Source organism: Psittacula echo, assembly GCF_963264785.1.
Source record: "Psittacula echo genome assembly, contig: SCAFFOLD_46, whole genome shotgun sequence".
Taxonomy (NCBI): Eukaryota; Metazoa; Chordata; class Aves; order Psittaciformes; family Psittacidae; genus Psittacula; species Psittacula echo.
The window spans coordinates 894,562-914,539 of NW_027664243.1; the positions used below are offsets into that span (position 1 = coordinate 894,562).

Consider the following 19,978-nt stretch of genomic DNA (forward strand, 5'->3'; position numbering starts at 1 on the left):
TTGGCCACCCATTGACCATCATTGACTGTCATTGGCCATCATTGACCATCATTGACCGTCATTGGCCATCATTGACCCACCCATTGACCCTTATTGACCACCCATTGACCACCATTGACCACCATCGACCATCATTGACCATCATTGACCACCATTGACCACCCATTGACCATCATTGACCACCACTGACCACCATTGACCACCCATTGACCACCATTGGCCACCATTGACCATCATTGACCGTCATTGGCCATCATTGACCGTCATTGGCCATCATTGACCACCACTGACCACCATTGACCGTCATTGGCCATCATTGACCACCATTGACCATCATTGACCACCACTGACCACCATTGACCACCCATTGACCCCCATTGCCCCCCATTGACCCCATTGCCCCCCATTGCCCCCATTGCCCCATTGCCCCCCATTCCCCCATTGCCCCCCATTGCCCCCATTGCCCCCATTCCCCCATTGCCCCCCATTGCCCCCATTGCCCCCCATTCCCCCATTGCCCCCCATTGCCCCCATTGCCCCCATTGCCCCCCATTCCCCCATTGCCCCCCATTGCCCCCATTGCCCCCCATTGCCCCCCATTGCCCCCATTGCCCCCCTTGCCCCCATTGCCCCCATTCCCCATTGCCCCCATTGCCCCATTGCCCCCGATTGCCCCGATTGCCCCCCATTCCCCCATTGCCCCCCATTTGCCCCATTGCCCCCCATTGACTCCATTGCCCCCCATTGCCCCCATTGCCCCATTACCCCCATTGCCCCCATTGCCCCCCATTGCCCCCATTGCCCCGATTACCCCCATTGCCCCCATTGCCCCCATTGTCCCATTGCCCCCCATTGCCCCCATTGCCCCCCATTGCCCCCATTGCCCCCATTGCCCCCATTCCCCCATTGCCCCCATTGCCCCATTGCCCCGATTGCCCCCATTGCCCCCCATTGCCCCCATTGCCCCCATTGCCCCCATTGCCCCCCATTGCCCCCCATTGCCCCCATTCCCCCATTGCCCCCCATTGCCCCCCATTGCCCCCATTGCCCCCATTGAGCCTGTTTTGGGGCGTTTCTGGACGATTTGGGGGGTTTCAGACCATTTTGGGGCTGTTTGGGGCCGTTTGGGGCTTTTTAGGGCGTTTGGGGCATTTTGGGACCATTTTGGGCGGTTTTGGGTATTTTTGGCTCATTTTGGGCCGTTTTGGACCGTTTTGGGTATTTTTGGCTCATTTTGGGCCGTTTTGGACCGTTTTGGGTATTTTGGCTCATTTTGGACCGTTTTGGGCCGTTTTGGGTATTTTGGCTCATTTTGGACCGTTTGGGGCCGTTTTGGGTATTTTTGGCTCATTTTGGGTCGTTTTGGGTATTTTTGGCTCATTTTGACCGTTTGGGGCCGTTTTGGGTATTTTGGCTCATTTTGGGCCGTTTGGGGCCGTTTGGGTATTTTTGGCTCATTTTGGGCCGTTTGGGGCCGTTTTGGGGTATTTTTGCTCATTTTGGACCGTTTGGGTATTTTTGGCTCATTTTGGGCCGTTTGGGTATTTTTGGCTCATTTTGGGCCGTTTGGGGCCGTTTTGGGGTATTTTTGGCTCATTTTGGGCCGTTTGGGGCCGTTTTGGGTATTTTTGGCTCATTTTGGGTCGTTTGGGTATTTTTGGCTCATTTTGGGCCGTTTGGGGCCGTTTCGCGCTGTTTCGGGGCCGTTTCGGAGCCGCCCCTCCCCCTCTCCTTCCGCCTCCCCCCCTCCCGTTCGGGGCGGGGCCGTGTGACGTCACCGCGACGTCACTTCCGCAGCGGCTCCGGCGGCGGCGGGGGAAGGGCAACGGTCAGCGGGCAATGGGGGGAGGGGGGGCGCTGCCCCACAGCCCGGCCCCATAGCGCGGCCCACAGCCCTGCCCCACAGCCCTGCCCCATAGCGCGGCCCCACAGCCCTGCCCCACAGCCCTGCCCCACAGCCCGGCCCCATAGCCCTTCCCCACAGCCCTGCCCCATAGCGCGGCCCCCATAGCCCTGCCCCACAGCCCTGCCCCCACAGCCCGGCCCCCATAGCCCTTCCCCACAGCCCTGCCCCACAGCCCTGCCCCACAGCCCTGCCCCATAGCCCTGCCCCACAGCCCTTCCCCATAGCCCGGCCCCACAGCCCTGCCCCATAGCGCGGCCCCACAGCCCTGCCCACAAGCCCTGCCCCACAGCCCTGCCGCACAGCCCTGCCCCATAGCGCGGCCCCATTCCGTCCATCCCAGCCCCATACTCCTTGTCCCAGCCCCATAACCCAGCCCCACATCCCCACATCCCAGCCCCACATCCCCACATCCCAGCCCCACATCCCCATAACCCAGCCCCACATCCCCACATCACATCCCAGCCCCACATCCCCATAACCCAGCCCCACATCCCCACATCCCAGCCCCACATCCCCACATCCCAGCCCCACATCCCCATATCCCAGCCCCACATCCCCATATCCCAGCCCCACATCCCCACATCCCAGCCCCACATCCCCACATCCCAGCCCCACATCCCCACACCCCAGCCCCACATCCCCACACCCCAGCCCCACATCCCCATATCCCAGCCCCACATCCCCACATCCCAGCCCCACATCCCCATAACCCAGCCCCACATCCCCACATCCCAGCCCCACATCCCCATAACCCAGCCCCACATCCCCATAACCCAGCCCCCACATCCCCATATCCCAGCCCCACATCCCCCACACCCCAGCCCCACATCCCCACACCCCAGCCCCACATCCCCACACCCCAGCCCCACATCCCCATAACCCAGCCCCACATCCCCACATCCCAGCCCCACATCCCCATAACCCAGCCCCACATCCCCACATCCCAGCCCCACATCCCCATAACCCAGCCCCACATCCCCACATCCCAGCCCCACATCCCCATAACCCAGCCCCACATCCCCATAACCCAGCCCCACATCCCCACATCCCAGCCCCACATCCCCCACACCCCAGCCCCACATCCCCCCATCCCAGCCCCACATCCCCACAACCCAGCCCCACATCCCCACAACCCAGCCCCACATCCCCATAACCCAGCCCCACATCCCCATATCCCAGCCCCACATCCCCACATCCCAGCCCCACATCCCCACACCCCAGCCCCACATCCCCACACCCCAGCCCCACATCCCCACACCCCAGCCCCACATCCCCATAACCCAGCCCCACATGCCCATAACCCAGCCCACATCCCCACATCCCAGCCCCCACATCCCCATATCCCAGCCCCACATCCCCACAACCCCAGCCCCACATCCCCACACCCCAGCCCCCCCACATCACATCCCCCAGCATCCCCACACCCCACCCCACATCCCCACACCCCAGCCCCACATCCCCACACCCCAGCCCCACATCCCCACACCAGCCCCAGGCCCCCACATCCCCATCCCCAGCCCCACATCCCACACCCAGCCCCACATCCCCATAACCCAGCCCACCCACATCCCCAACACCCCCAGCCCCCACATCCCCATAACCCAGCCCCACATCCCCACACCCCAGCCCCACATCCCCATCACCCCAGCACCCACATCCCCACATCCCAGCCCCATCACATCCCCACATCCCCACATCCCCACCCCAGCCCCACATCCCCACATCCCAGCCCCCACATCCCCACACCCCAGCCCCACATCCCCACAGCCCCCATCCCCACACAGCCCCACATCCCCACAGCCCCACATCCCCACACCCCAGCCCCACATCCCCACACCCAGCCCCACATCCCCACATCCCAGCCCCACATCCCCACACCCCAGCCCCACATCCCCACATCCCAGCCCCACATCCCACACCCCAGCCCCACATCCCCACATCCCAGCCCCACATCCCCACACCCCAGCCCCACATCCCCCCATCCCAGCCCCCACATCCCCCCAACCCAGCCCCACATCCCCACAACCCAGCCCCACATCCCATAGTCAACACCAGCCCCACATCCCCATATCCCAGCCCCACATCCCCACATCCCAGCCCCACATCCCCACACCCCAGCCCCACATCCCCACACCCCAGCCCCACATCCCCATAACCCAGCCCCACATCCCCACACCCCAGCCCCACATCCCCACATCCCAGCCCCACATCCCCCATAACCCAGCCCCACATCCCCAACATCCCAGCCCCACATCCCCCCCCCCCTCACCCAGCCCCCGCCATGGCCGCCCTGGTCCCCGCCTCCCCGTGGCTCCTCCTGCGGCGCTGGGCGGGGCACAGCCGCTGGACCAAGGTGCGCAACGTCAAAGGCCCCCGCGACGCCGCCCGGGGCCGCCTCTTCCAGCGCCTGAGCCTGATGCTGCGCAGCGCGGCCCGCGGTCAGCGCCAGGGGGCGCCATAGTGCGCAATGGGGCTCTATGGGGGCTCTATGGGGCTCTATGGGTCTCTATGGGGTCTCTATGGGGGCTCTATGGGGTCTCTATGGGGCTCTATGGGTCTCTATGGGTCTCTATGGGTCTCTATGGGGTCTCTATGGGTCTCTATGGGGCTCTATGGGTCTCTATGGGGCTCTATGGGGTCTCTATGGGGCTCTATGGGGTCTCTATGGGTCTCTATGGGGTCTCTATGGGTCTCTATGGGGGCTCTATGGGGGCTCTATGGGTCTCTATGGGTCTCTATGGGGGCTCTATAGGTCTCTATGGGGTCTCTTTGGGTCTCTATGGGTCTCTATGGGGTCTCTATGGGTCTCTATGGGGTCTCTATGGGGTCTCTATGGTCTCTATGGGGTCTCTATGGGGTCTCTATGGGGTCTCTATGGGTCTCTATGGGGGCTCTATGGGTCTCTATGGGGTCTCTATGGGGTCTCTATGGGTCTCTATGGGGTCTCTATGGGGCTCTATGGGTCTCTATGGGGTCTCTATGGGTCTCTATGGGTCTCTATGGGTCTCTATGGGGTCTCTATGGGGTCTCTATGGTCTCTATGGGTCTCTATGGGGGCTCTATGGGGTCTCTATGGGTCTCTATGGGGCTCTATGGGGGTCTCTTATGGGGCTCTATGGGGCTCTATGGGTCTCTATGGGGTCTCTATGGGGTCTTTATGGGGCTGTATGGGGCTCTATGGGTCTCTATGGGGTCTCTATGGGGTCTCTATGGGTCTCTATGGGCTCTATGGGTCTCTATGGGGTGCTGTGGGTCTTTATGGGTGCTATGGGGCTCTATGGGGTCTCTGTGGGTCTTTGTGTGGGTCTGTGGGCGCTATGGGGCGGGCGGGAAGTGGGATGGGGTCTACAGGGCCAATGGGACCCATAGCGGTTGCCTTGTAGGGGCGGGAGCTCAATGGGGTCCTGCAGGAGAGATGGGAGCCATAGGGGTTCTAGGGGATGTGGGGAGATGTGGGGCAGGCCCTGCCCCACACCAACCCCCCCCCCCGCCCCCCATCTCCCCATAGAGGGGGGCCCGGACCCGGCGCTCAACTCCCAATTGGCCAACGTGGTGGAGCAGTGCAGGGCCAAGAACATGCCCAAGGCCTCCACTTGAGGCCGCCATCCAAGGCGCGGGTGGGGTCCCAACTTATGGGGCAGGGAGGGGACCGGGACCCATAAGTGGGACCGGGACCCATAAGTGGATCTATGGGGTCCTGTAAGTGGGATGGGGGCCCCAGAAGTGGGATCTCTGGGGCCATATAAGTGTGATGGAGCCTCTTATGTGGGCTCTGTGGCGCCCCCTAAGTGCTCGCTATGGGGCCGCCCCCGAAGTGCTCTCTATGGGGCTGCCCCATAAGTGCATCTATAGAGCCCCCATAAGTGTGATGGGGCCCCATAAGTGGGCCCTATGGCGCCCCCTAAGCGCTCCCTATGGGGCTGCCCCATAAGTGGATCTATAGAGCCCCATAAGCGCGATGGCGCCCCCTAAGTGCTCGCTATGGGGCTGCCCCATAAGTGGATCTATAGAGCCACATAAGCGCGATGGCGCCCCCTAAGTGCTCGCTATGGGGCCGCCCCCTAAGTGCTCCCTATAGCACCCCCTAAGTGTTCTCTATGGGGCCGCCCTCTAAGTGCTCCCTATGGGGCTGCCCCCTAAGCGCTCCCTATGGGGCCGCCCCCTAAGTGCTCCCCTATGGGGCTGCCCCATAAGTGCATCTATAGAGCCCCATAAGTGTGATGGGGCCCCATAAGTGGGCCCTATGGCACCCCCTATGTGCTCCCTATGGGGCTGCCCCCTAAGTGCTCCCTCTGGGGCCGCCCCCTAAGCGCTCCCTATGGGGCCGCCCCCTAAGTGCTCCCTCTGGGGCCGCCCCCTAAGCGCTCCCTATGGGGCCACCCCCTAAGCGCTCCCTATGGGGCCACCCCCTAAGCGCTCCCTATGGGGCCACCCCCTAAGCGCTCCCTCTGGCGCCCCCCAGCCTGGCCCCACGGCGCCCTCGCGCCTGCTCCTCCCGGCCCGCGCCCCCCTTCGGCCTCGCGCTGCTCCTCGACGTCGCCACCGCCGACCCCCGGCGCAGCCAGCGCCGCCTGGGGCCTCCTGCTCGCCCGCTATGGGTCAGTCTATGGGGCAGCGCCCCCCCCCCCCCCCCCCCCCCCCCCCGCCCCATAAGCCCAGCCCCATAGAGGCCGCTGTGGGGCAGGCGAGCGCCGGCGCTGAAGCCTGCCCCTGCCCCATAGGGCGGTGTTGGCGCCGGGCGCCCGCCAGGGCTTCGAGGAGCGGGGGGGTGGTGCGTGTGGGGCCCAGGGACGCGATGGGGCGCGCGGTGGGGCTGGAGGGAGCCTTGGAGCTGGCGCTGGAGGTGGGGGCGCAGGATGTGTGCGAGGAGGAGCTGGGCTTGAAGGTGAGGGGGGGGGCAATGGGGGGCAATGGGGCAATGGGGGGTAATGGGGATGTGGGGGGGTAATGGGGGGCAATGGGGGCAATGGGGGCAATGGGGGGAATGGGGGCAATGGGGGGCAATGGGGGCAATGGGGGCAATGGGGGCAATGGGGATGTGGGGGGGTAATGGGGGGCAATGGGGGCAATGGGGATGTGGGGGCAATGGGGGCAATGGGGGCAATGGGGGGCAATGGGGATGTGGGGGGCAATGGGGGCACTGGGGGCAATGGGGGGCAATGGGGATGTGGGGGCAATGGGGGCAATGGGGGGCAATGGGGGCAATGGGGGCAATGGGGGGTAATGGGGATGTGGGGGTAATGGGGGCAATGGGGGCAATGGGGGCAATGGGGGCAATGGGGGGTAATGGGGATGTGGGGGTAATGGGGGCAATGGGGATGTGGGGGGTAATGGGGGGGCAATGGGGATGTGGGGGTAATGGGGGCAATGGGGGCAATGGGGATGTGGGGGGCAATGGGGGGCAATGGGGGCAATGGGGGGCAATGGGGGCAATGGGGATGTGGGGGGCAATGGGGGGCAATGGGGGCAATTGGGGGCAATGGGGATGTGGGGGGTAATGGGGGGCAATGGGGGGGCAATGGGGGGCAATGGGGGGCAATGGGGATGTGGGGGGGCAATGGGGGCAATGGGGGGCAATGGGGATGTGGGGGGCAATGAGGATGTGGGGTTAATGGGGGGCAATGGGGGGCAATGGGGATGTGGGGTTAATGGGGGCAATGGGGGCAATGGGGATGTGGGGGGCAATGGGGGATGTGGGGTTAATGGGGGCAATGGGGGCAATGGGGATGTGGGGGGTAATGGGGGGGCAATGGGGGTCAATGGGGGCAATGGGGGCAATGGGGATGTGGGGGGTAATGGGGGCAATGGGGGGCAATGGGGGGCAATGATGGGCAATGGGGGCAATGGGGGCAATGGGGATGTGGGGGGCAATGGGGGGCAATGGGGGGCAATGGGGGCAATGGGGATGTGGGGGGCAGTGGGGGGCAATGGAGATGTGGGGGTAATGGGGGCAATGGGGATGTGGGGGCAATGGGGGGCAATGGGGGCACTGGGGATGTGGGGGGCAATGGGGGGCAATGGGGGGCAATGGGGGCAATGGGGATATGGGGGGCAATGGGGGGCAATGGGGGGCAATGGGGGCAATGGGGATGTGGGGGCAATGGGGGGCAATGGGGGCACTGGGGATGTGGGGGGCAATGGGGGGCAATGGGGGGCAATGGGGGCAATGGGGATATGGGGGGCAATGGGGGGCAATGGGGGGGCAATGGGGGGCAATGGGGATGTGGGGGGTAATGGGGGACAATGGGGATATGGGGGGGTATGGACCGCCCATTACCCCCATTCCCCCCCATTGCCCCCATTGCCCCCATTGCCCCCCATTGCCCCCATTACCCCCATTGCCCCCCATTGCCCCCATTACCCCCATTACCCCCATTGCCCCCATTGCCCCCATTACCCCCATTGCCCCCCATTGCCCCCATTGCCCCCATTGCCCCCATTACCCCCATTGCCCCCCATTGCCCCCATTACCCCCATTGCCCCCATTGCCCCCCATTGCCCCCCATTGCCCCCATTCCCCCCATTACCCCCATTGCCCCCATTGCCCCCATTACCCCCATTGCCCCCCATTGCCCCCATTACCCCCATTGCCCCCATTACCCCCATTGCCCCCCATTGCCCCCATTCCCCCCATTACCCCCATTGCCCCCATTGCCCCCATTGCCCCCATTGCCCCCCATTGCCCCCATTACCCCCATTGCCCCCATTACCCCCATTACCCCCATTGCCCCCATTGCCCCCATTCCCCCCATTCCCCCCATTGCCCCCATTACCCCCATTACTCCCATTGCCCCCATTGTCCCCATTACCCCCATTGCCCCCCATTCCCCCCATTGCCCCCATTCCCCCCATTACCCCCATTCCCCCCATTACCCCCATTGCCCCCCATTCCCCCCATTCCCCCCATTACCCCCATTGCCCCCATTGCCCCCCATTACCCCCATTGCCCCCATTCCCCCCATTACCCCCATTCCCCCCATTGCCCCCATTCCCCCCATTACCCCCATTGCCCCCCATCGCCCCCATTCCCCCCATTGCCCCCCTGCAGTTCCTCTGCCCCCCCTCGTCCTTGGCCCCCGTCCGGGACCGCGTCGTGGCCTCGGGGCTGCTCCTGCTCTCGGCCACGCTCGAGTTCGAGCCCCAGCACCGCCTGGTGCTGCCGGATGAGGCCCAGCTTCGGGCCCAGCGCCTGCTCCAGGACCTCCAGGCCTGTCCCGACGTGCTCCAGGTCTTCCATAACATCCAATGGGAGCCCGCCATGGACAGCGACCAATGAGGGCGCTCGGTGTTGGCCTCCGGATCCCATTGGGGAGTAAAGGGGTTGTGGGCACCGTGGTCAATGGCTCCTTGTGATCAATGGGTCCTTGTGGTCACCGTGGTCAATGGGTCCTTGTGGTCACCATGGTCAATGGGTCCTTGTGGTCAATGGGTCCTTGTGGTCACCGTGGTCAATGGGTCCTTGTGGTCAATGGGTCCTTGTGGGCACCGTGGTCAATGGGTCCTTGTGGTCACCGTGGTCAATGGGTCCTTGTGGTCACCGTGGTCAATGGGTCCTTGTGGTCACCATGGTCAATGGGTCCTTGTGGTCACCGTGGTCAATGGGTCCTTGTGGTCACCGTGGTCAATGGGTCCTTGTGGTCACCGTGGTCAATGGGTCCTTGTGGTCACTGTGGTCAATGGGTCCTTGTGGGCACCATGGTCAATGGCTCCTTGTGGTCACCGTGGTCAATGGCTCCTTGTGGTCACCATGGTCAATGGGTCCTTGTGGTCACCGTGGTCAATGGGTCCTTGTGGGCACCGTGGTCAATGGCTCCTTGTGGTCACCGTGGTCAATGGCTCCTTGTGGTCACCGTGGTCAATGGGTCCTTGTGGTCACCGTGGTCAATGGGTCCTTGTGGTCACCATGGTCAATGGGTCCTTGTGGTCACTGTGGTCAATGGGTCCTTGTGGTCACCGTGGTCAATGGGTCCTTGTGGTCACCGTGGTCAATGGGTCCTTGTGGTCACTGTGGTCAATGGGTCCTTGTGGTCACCGTGGTCATTGGGTCCTTGTGGTCACCGTGGTCAATGGGTCCTTGTGGTCACCGTGGTCAATGGGTCCTTGTGGTCAATGGGTCCTTGTGGTCACCGTGGTCAATGGGTCCTTGTGGTCAATGGGTCCTTGTGGTCACCATGGTCAATGGGTCCTTGTGGGCACCGTGGTCAATGGGTCCTTGTGGGCACCGTGGTCAATGGGTCCTTGTGGTCACCGTGGTCAATGGGTCCTTGTGGGCACCGTGGTCAATGGGTCCTTGTGGTCACCGTGGTCAATGGGTCCTTGTGGTCAATGGGTCCTTGTGGTCACCATGGTCAATGGGTCCTTGTGGGCACCATGGTCAATGGGTCCTTGTGGTCACCATGGTCAACCCTTGGTGGTCACCGTGGTCAATGGGTCCTTGTGGTCACCGTGGTCAATGGGTCCTTGTGGTCACCATGGTCAATGGGTCCTTGTGGTCAATGGGTCCTTGTGGTCAATGGGTCCTTGTGGTCACCATGGTCAATGGGTCCTTGTGGGCACCGTGGTCAACCCTTGGTGGTCATTGTGGTCAATGGGTCCTTGTGGTCAATGGGTCCTTGTGGTCACCGTGGTCAATGGGTCCTTGTGGTCACCATGGTCAATGGGTCCTTGTGGTCAATGGGTCCTTGTGGGCACCATGGTCAATGGGTCCTTGTGGGCACCGTGGTCAATGGGTCCTTGTGGTCACCGTGGTCAATGGCTCCTTGTGGTCAATGGGTCCTTGTGGTCACCGTGGTCAATGGGTCCTTGTGGTCACCGTGGTCAACCCTTGGTGGTCATCGTGGTCAATGGGTCCTTGTGGTCACCGTGGTCAACCCTTGGTGGTCATTGTGGTCAATGGGTCCTTGTGGTCACTGTGGTCAATGGGTCCTTGTGGGCACCGTGGTCAATGGGTCCTTGTGGTCACCATGGTCAATGGGTCCTTGTGGTCACCGTGGTCAATGGGTCGTTGTGGTCACCGTGGTCAATGGGTCCTTGTGGTCACCGTGGTCAATGGGTCCTTGTGGTCACCGTGGTCAATGGGTCCTTGTGGGCACCATGGTCAATGGGTCCTTGTGGTCAATGGGTCCTTGTGGGCACCGTGGTCAATGGGTCCTTGTGGTCAATGGGTCCTTGTGGGCACCGTGGTCAATGGGTCCTTGTGGGCACCATGGTCAATGGGTCCTTGTGGGCACCGTGGTCAATGGGTCCTTGTGGTCAATGGGTCCTTGTGGTCACCATGGTCAATGGGTCCTTGTGGTCACCGTGGTCAATGGGTCCTTGTGGTCAACATGGTCAATGGGTCCTTGTGGTCAATGGGTCCTTATGGGCACCATGGTCAATGGGTCCTTGTGGGCACCGTGGTCAATGGGTCCTTGTGGTCACCATGGTCAATGGGTCCTTGTGGTCAATGGGTCCTTGTGGTCACCATGGTCAATGGGTCCTTGTGGGCACCATGGTCAACCCTTGGTGGTCATTGTGGTCAATGGGTCCTTGTGGTCAATGGGTCCTTGTGGTCACCGTGGTCAATGGGTCCTTGTGGTCACCATGGTCAATGGGTCCTTGTGGTCAATGGGTCCTTGTGGGCAGCATGGTCAATGGGTCCTTGTGGGCACCATGGTCAACCCTTGGTGGTCATTGTGGTCAATGGGTCCTTGTGGTCAATGGGTCCTTGTGGTCACCGTGGTCAATGGGTCCTTGTGGTCACCATGGTCAATGGGTCCTTGTGGTCAATGGGTCCTTGTGGGCACCATGGTCAATGGGTCCTTGTGGGCACCGTGGTCAATGGGTCCTTGTGGTCACCGTGGTCAATGGGTCCTTGTGGGCACCGTGGTCAATGGGTCCTTGTGGTCACCGTGGTCAATGGGTCCTTGTGGTCACTGTGGTCAATGGGTCCTTGTGGTCACCGTGGTCAATGGGTCCTTGTGGTCACCGTGGTCAATGGGTCCTTGTGGTCACCGTGGTCAATGGGTCCTTGTGGGCACCATGGTCATTGGGTCCTTGTGGTCACCGTGGTCAATGGGTCCTTGTGGTCAATGGGTCCTTGTGGTCACCGTGGTCAATGGGTCCTTGTGGTCAATGGGTCCTTGTGGTCACCATGGTCAATGGGTCCTTGTGGGCACCGTGGTCAATGGGTCCTTGTGGGCACCGTGGTCAATGGGTCCTTGTGGTCACCGTGGTCAATGGGTCCTTGTGGGCACCGTGGTCAATGGGTCCTTGTGGTCACCGTGGTCAATGGGTCCTTGTGGTCAATGGGTCCTTGTGGTCACCATGGTCAATGGGTCCTTGTGGGCACCATGGTCAATGGGTCCTTGTGGTCACCATGGTCAACCCTTGGTGGTCACCGTGGTCAATGGGTCCTTGTGGTCACCGTGGTCAATGGGTCCTTGTGGTCACCATGGTCAATGGGTCCTTGTGGTCAATGGGTCCTTGTGGTCAATGGGTCCTTGTGGTCACCATGGTCAATGGGTCCTTGTGGGCACCGTGGTCAACCCTTGGTGGTCATTGTGGTCAATGGGTCCTTGTGGTCAATGGGTCCTTGTGGTCACCGTGGTCAATGGGTCCTTGTGGTCACCATGGTCAATGGGTCCTTGTGGTCAATGGGTCCTTGTGGGCACCATGGTCAATGGGTCCTTGTGGGCACCGTGGTCAATGGGTCCTTGTGGTCACCGTGGTCAATGGCTCCTTGTGGTCAATGGGTCCTTGTGGTCACCGTGGTCAATGGGTCCTTGTGGTCACCGTGGTCAACCCTTGGTGGTCATCGTGGTCAATGGGTCCTTGTGGTCACCGTGGTCAACCCTTGGTGGTCATTGTGGTCAATGGGTCCTTGTGGTCACTGTGGTCAATGGGTCCTTGTGGGCACCGTGGTCAATGGGTCCTTGTGGTCACCATGGTCAATGGGTCCTTGTGGTCACCATGGTCAATGGGTCCTTGTGGTCACCGTGGTCAATGGGTCGTTGTGGTCACCGTGGTCAATGGGTCCTTGTGGTCACCGTGGTCAATGGGTCCTTGTGGTCACCGTGGTCAATGGGTCCTTGTGGGCACCATGGTCAATGGGTCCTTGTGGTCAATGGGTCCTTGTGGGCACCGTGGTCAATGGGTCCTTGTGGTCAATGGGTCCTTGTGGGCACCGTGGTCAATGGGTCCTTGTGGGCACCATGGTCAATGGGTCCTTGTGGGCACCGTGGTCAATGGGTCCTTGTGGTCAATGGGTCCTTGTGGTCACCATGGTCAATGGGTCCTTGTGGTCACCGTGGTCAATGGGTCCTTGTGGTCAACATGGTCAATGGGTCCTTGTGGTCAATGGGTCCTTATGGGCACCATGGTCAATGGGTCCTTGTGGGCACCATGGTCAATGGGTCCTTGTGGTCACCATGGTCAATGGGTCCTTGTGGTCAATGGGTCCTTGTGGGCACCATGGGCAACCCTTGGTGGTCATTGTGGTCAATGGGTCCTTGTGGTCAATGGGTCCTTGTGGTCACCGTGGTCAATGGGTCCTTGTGGTCACCATGGTCAATGGGTCCTTGTGGTCAATGGGTCCTTGTGGGCACCATGGTCAATGGGTCCTTGTGGGCACCGTGGTCAATGGGTCCTTGTGGTCACCGTGGTCAATGGGTCCTTGTGGGCACCGTGGTCAATGGGTCCTTGTGGTCACCGTGGTCAATGGGTCCTTGTGGTCACTGTGGTCAATGGGTCCTTGTGGTCACCGTGGTCAATGGGTCCTTGTGGTCACCGTGGTCAATGGGTTCTTGTGGTCACCGTGGTCAATGGGTCCTTGTGGGCACCATGGTCAATGGGTCCTTGTGGTCACCGTGGTCAATGGGTCCTTGTGGTCACCGTGGTCAATGGGTTCTTGTGGTCACCGTGGTCAATGGGTCCTTGTGGGCACCATGGTCAATGGGTCCTTGTGGTCACCGTGGTCAATGGGTCCTTGTGGTCACCGTGGTCAATGGGTCCTTGTGGTCAATGGGTCCTTGTGGTCACCGTGGTCAATGGGTCCTTGTGGTCACCGTGGTCAATGGGTCCTTGTGGTCACCATGGTCAATGGGTCCTTGTGGTCAATGGGTCCTTGTGGTCAACCCTTGGTGGTCCCCATGGCCCACAACCTCCCTCCGCCCCATTGCCCCATGGGGCATCCCCCCTCCAACCACCACCACCTCATCCCCATGCTTTTGGGTCCATTTAATGCCCCTTTGGGGTCACTCGGAGCCCGTGGGGCTGCCCAAGAAGAGGTCCCCATAGGAGAAGGTGGCGTTGGCTCCATCTTCATCCTCCTCCTCCTCGTCCTCGTCCTCCTCCTCCTCCTGGAGCAGCTGCTGGACCAAGGGGTGGCTGAGCCCAAAGAGCTCCTCCCCAGCCCCATCTCCTATGGGGCGCGGGGGCCTCCCGTGGCGCCGGCCCCACACGCGCCACCGGGCCCCCATGGCGCTCAATGGGGGTCTCCTATGGGGCGAGGGGGGGGGGCTTGGGCCCCTGCTGCTGCCCCCATCGCCCCCTGGGGCTCTGCAGGGCCCCGGGCTTGGCCCAGCCCCTGCCCCACGGCCTTGGTGCCCGGCCCTAGAGGCGGCCATGGGGCCAGCTCCGGAGCCCAGCCCATCCCTAGGCCCCATAGCCCCATCCCCGGACCCCATAGCCCCATCCCCGGACCCATCTCTAGGTCCCATAGACCCATCTCTACATCCCATAGCCCCATCCTTACACCCCATAGCCCCATCCCCAGACCCCATAGCCCCATCCCTGGACCCCATCGACCCATCTCTAGACCCATCTCTTGACCCTATCATCATTGACCCATCCCTAGACCCCACAGACCCATCCCTAGACCCCATAGCCCCATCCCTAGACCCCATAGCCCCATCCCTAGACCCCATCGACCCATCTCTAGACCCATCTCTTGACCCCATCACCATCAACCCATCCCTAGACCCCATAGCCCCATCCCTAGACCCCATAGCCCCATCCCTAGACCCCATAGCCCCATCCCTAGGTCCCATAGACCCATCTCTAGGTCCCATCACCATTGACCCATCCCTAGACCCCATAGCCCCATCCCTAGCCCCCATAGCCCCATCTCTAGGTCCCATCACCATTGACCCATCCCCAGACCCCATAGCCGCATCCCTAGCCCCCATAGCCCCATCCCTAGGTCCCATCACCATAGCCCCATCCCTAGCCCCCATAGCCCCATCCCTAGATCCCATAGCCCCATCCCTAGGTCCCATAGCCCCATCCCTAGGTCCCATCATCATAGCCCCATCCCTAGACCCCATAGCCCCATCCCTAGCCCCCATAGCCCCATCCCTAGGTCCCATCACCATAGCCCCATCCCTAGCCCCCATAGCCCCATCCCTAGATCCCATAGCCCCATCCCTAGGTCCCATAGACCCATCTCTAGGTCCCATCACCATAGCCCCATCCCTAGCCCCCATAGCCCCATCTCTAGGTCCCATCACCATTGACCCATCCCTAGACCCATCTCTTGACCCCATCACCATCGACCCATCCCTAGCCCCCATAGCCCCATCCCTAGGTCCCATCACCATTGACCCATCCCTAGCCCCCATCGCCCCCTCTCCCTCCCTGTCCCCCCCGGCGGCCCCATCGCCCCGGCGGTGGCGGCGGCGGCGGCGCGGGGCGGGCGCTGGCCGGGGCCCGGCGCGGAGGCGCAGGAGGCGGCCGAGCAGGAGCCGGCGCTCGCCGCGCGCCCGCAGCACCTTGGCCTCGAGCCGGGCGACTTCGTCGCACAGAGCCCCCGTCTCCAGCACCAGCGCCCGCGCCGCGCGCCGCAGCCGCTCGTAACGCGCCCGGTACCGCTGCGCCATGGCGGGCACCGGGGGCTGCAGGGGGCACGGGGGGCTGGGGGGGGGGGCGGCAAGGGCTTGGGGGTCAAGGGGGCTTGGGGGTCAAGGGGGCTTGGTGGGCGTCAAGGGCTTGGGGGTCAATGGGGCTTGGGGGTCAAGGGGGCTTGGGGGGGCAGCAAGGGCTTGGGGGTCAAGGGGGCTTGGAGGGCGTCAAGGGCTTGGGGGTCAATGGGGCTTGGGGGATGTCAATGGGGCTTGGAGGGCGTCAAGGGCTTGGGGGTCAAGGGGGCTTGGTGGGCGTCAAGGGCTTGGGGGTCAATGGGGCTTGGAGGGCGTCAAGGGCTTGGGGGTCAAGGGGGCTTGGGGGGGCAGCAAGGGCTTGGGGGTCAAGGGGGCTTGGAGGGCGTCAAGGGCTTGGGGGTCAATGGGGCTTGGGGGTCAAGGGGGCTTGGGGGGGCGGCAAGGGCTTGGGGGTCAATGGGGTTTGGGGGATGTCAATGGGGTTTGGAGGACGTCAAGGGCTTGGGGGTCAATGGGGCTTGGTGGTCAATGGGGCTTGGAGGGCGTCAAGGGCTTGGGGGTCAATGGGGTTTGGAGGACATCAAGGGCTTGGGGGTCAATGGGGCTTGGGGGTCAATGGGGCTTGGGGGTCAAGGGGGCTTGGGGGTCAATCGGGCTTGGGGGTCAATGGGGCTTGGTGGTCAATGGGGCTTGGAGGATGTCAATGGGGCTTGGAGGGCGTCAAGGGCTTGGAAGGCGTCAAGGGCTTGGGGGTCAAGGGGGCTAGGTGGGCGTCAAGGGCTTGGGGGTCAATGGGGCTTGGAGGATGTCAATGGGGCTTGGAGGACGTCAAGGGCTTGGGGGTCAATGGGGCTTGGGGGACGTCAATGGGGTTTGGAGGACGTCAAGGGCTTGGGGGTCAAGGGGGCTTGGGGGTCAAGGGGGCTTGGGGGTCAATGGGGCTTGGGGGTCAAGGGGGCTTGGGGGTCAAGGGGGCTTGGTGGGCGTCAAGGGCTTGGTGATCATTGGGGCTCGGTGGTCAATGGGGCTCGCTGATCAATGGGGCTCGCTGATCAATGGGGCTCGGTGATCAGTGGGGCTCGGTGATTAATGGGGCTCGCTGATCAATGGGGCTCGCTGATCAATGGGGCTCGGTGATCAATGGGGCTCGGTGGTCAATGGGGCTCGCTGATCAATGGGGCTCGCTGATCAATGGGGCTCGGTGGTCAATGGGGCTCGGTGATTAATGGGGCTCGGTGGTCAATGGGGCTCGGTGGTCAATGGGGCTCGCTGATCAATAGGGCTCGCTGATCAATGGGGCTCGGTGATCAGTGGGGCTCGCTGATCAATGGGGCTCGGTGGTCAATGGGGCTCGGTGATCAATGGGGCTCGCTGATCAATGGGGCTCGCTGATCAATGGGGCTCGGTGGTCAATGGGGCTCGCTGATCAATGGGGCTCGGTGGTCAATGGGGCTCGGTGGTCAATGGGGCTCGCTGATCAGTGGGGCTCGGTGGTCAATGGGGCTCGATGATCAATGGGGCTCGGTGGTCAATGGGGCTCGGTGGTCAATGGGGCTCGGTGATCAGTGGGGCTCGGTGGTCAACGGGGCTCGGTGATCAATGGGGCTCTGTGATCAATGGGGCTCGCTGATCAGTGGGGCTCGCTGATCAATGGGGCTCGATGATCAATGGGGCTCGCTGATCAGTGGGGCTCGCTGATCAATGGGGCTCGCTGATCAATGGGGCTCGCTGATCAGTGGGTCTCGGTGATCAATGGGGCTCGCTGATCAATGGGGCTCGGTGGTCAATGGGGCTCGCTGATCAGTGGGGCTCGGTGGTCAATGGGGCTCGGTGATCAGTGGGGCTCGGTGATCAATGGGGCTCGCTGATCAATGGGGCTCGGTGGTCAATGGGGCTCGCTGATCAATGGGGCTCGCTGATCAATGGGGCTCGGTGATCAATGGGGCTCGCTGATCAATGGGGCTCGGTGGTCAATGGGGCTCGCTGATCAATGGGGCTCGCTGATCAATGGGGCTCGGTGATCAATGGGGCTCGGTGATCAGTGGGGCTCGCTGATCAATGGGGCTCGGTGATCAATGGGGCTCGCTGATCAATGGGGCTCGAGGGGCATCACGCTCTGGGTGCTCCGTGGGTCCTGGAGGGCAGCAATGGGTTGTGGTGGGGTTCTCGTTATCAGCTCATTAATACCCATTAATTACCAATAGTGCACTGATGAGGGCGGTGACATTAACATCATTAATAATGACTTATTAATTAACGCCGTATTAGGCTAATCATGTTAATTACCCGTTAGACAATTGCCTTAAGGTCACTATATGGGGGTGATATTATTTACTGTATTAGATTAATAACGCTACCTCCAATGATATTAATGCTGTTGGATTAAAATGGCGTTATTAATATTAATAATGTTATTATAATAACGACATCTCTAATGATATTAATGCCGTTACATTAACAGCGTTATTAGTATTAATACCGTTATTATATTAATAACGACATGATATTAATGCTGGTAGATTAATAGCGTTATTAATAACGTTATTATATTAATAACGACATTCTAATGATCTTAATGCGGTTAGATTAATATCATTATTAATATTAATAACGTTATTATATTAATAACGACATTCTAATTGTATTAATGCGGTTAGATTAATATCATTATTAATATTAATAACGTTATTATATTAATACGACATTCGAATTGTATTAATGCGGTTAGATTAATATCATTATTAATATTAATAACGTTATCATATTAATAACAACATTCTAATTGCATTAATGCGGTTAGATTAATATCATTATTAATATTAATAACGTTATTATATTAATACGACATTCGAATTGTATTAATGCGGTTAGATTAATATCATTATTAATATTAATAACGTTATCATATTAATAACGACATTCTAATTGTATTAATGCGGTTAGATTAATATCATTATTAATATTAATAACGTTACTATATTAATAACGACATTATGATATGCTGTTAGATTAATGCCGTTATTAATAACGCTATTATATTAATAACGACGTTATAATGGTATCAATGCTGTTCGATTAATAGCGGTATCAATATTATACTACTTTAATAATGACACTAATTACCCCAATAAGGATATTAATTATCAATGATACACGAATAGCACATTAATAATGCTATTACTGTCCTAATAGCGATATTACCTCTAATATAATGTTATTAATGTTATTAACATATTGCATTAACGACATTAATGTCATTACACTATATCGATGATGATAATTATCAATGATACATTAATAGCGTATTAATAACATTAACATAACTGTATTAACAGCGCTATTAATCCTCCACGGTATTAACGTTATTAGCAGATTACATTAATAACGCCGCTAACACACGATATCAATAACGATAATTGCTAACGATAGATTAATAGCGTATTAATAATGAATTGACACTATTAATCTCTATACTACATCACTCATACGAACATTAATTACATTATTAATTACACCAATGACATTAATTACCGATGATAAGCCACGCTAATTACATTAATAATTAACGCCCCCATTAAGTACCCTAATATCGGCGCCTATCGCGATAGCGGCCCCCCCCCCCCCCCCCCCGCACCCGTTTTGGGGTGAAAAGCGGCGCTTTCGGGACTCCCCGCGGCCGGAAGCGGAAGGAAGGGAAGAGGCCACGCCCCCCCTTGTGACGTCACCGGTGACGTCGCGGGGAGGGGCGCTGACGTTGCCCGCGCGGCCGCGAGCGGGATCGGGCGCCCCCCCCCCCAATAGAAGCCAATGGAGGTGAGCGGCCATAGGGGCCCTATAGGGGCTATGGGGCGGGATCTGCCCCATAGAGGGGCTATAGGGTGGGGTGTGACCATATATCTATGGGGTCTCTATGGAGCTCTGTGGGGTTTCTATGGGGCTCTATGGGGTCTCTATGGGGCTCTATGGGGTTTCTATGGGGCTCTATGGGGCTCTATGGGTCTCTATAGGGTCTCTAAGGGGTCTCTATGGGGTCTCTATGGGTCTCTATGGGGTCCCTATGGGTCTCTATGGGGTCTCTATGGGTCTCTATGGGGTCCCTATGGGGCTCTATGGGGCTCTATGGGTCTCTATGGGGTCTCTATCAGTCCCTATGGTCTCTATGGGTCTCTATGGGTCTCTATGGGGTCTCTATGGGGTCTCTATGGGGCTCTATGGG

The 19,978-nt window shown here is 59.8% G+C and overlaps 2 protein-coding genes across 2 annotated transcripts; one reads left to right on the plus strand and one right to left on the minus strand.

Annotated features, from left to right (window-relative positions):
• The first annotated feature begins 1,773 nt into the window (after positions 1 to 1,773).
• On the plus strand, positions 1,774 to 9,241 carry TACO1 (translational activator of cytochrome c oxidase I). Its single transcript, XM_080639832.1, is given in 7 exon segments — positions 1,774 to 1,828; positions 4,181 to 4,344; positions 5,415 to 5,497; positions 5,499 to 5,521; positions 6,368 to 6,504; positions 6,628 to 6,791; positions 8,955 to 9,241. Coding segments are annotated over 6 exon segments (792 nt in total). The 5' UTR covers positions 1,774 to 1,828; positions 4,181 to 4,187; the 3' UTR covers positions 9,183 to 9,241.
• Positions 9,242 to 14,139: 4,898 nt separating this feature from the next.
• On the minus strand, positions 14,140 to 19,552 carry TBRG1 (transforming growth factor beta regulator 1; the record flags this gene model as incomplete). The annotated part of the gene is made up of 3 exons (XM_080639813.1): positions 19,397 to 19,552; positions 15,413 to 17,896; positions 14,140 to 14,158 (listed from the first exon to the last, which is right to left on the minus strand). Exons 2-3 carry the CDS (start codon positions 15,760 to 15,762, stop codon positions 14,140 to 14,142), a joined length of 369 nt encoding a protein of 122 aa, XP_080495939.1. The 5' UTR covers positions 15,763 to 17,896; positions 19,397 to 19,552.
• Positions 19,553 to 19,978: the final 426 nt, after the last annotated feature.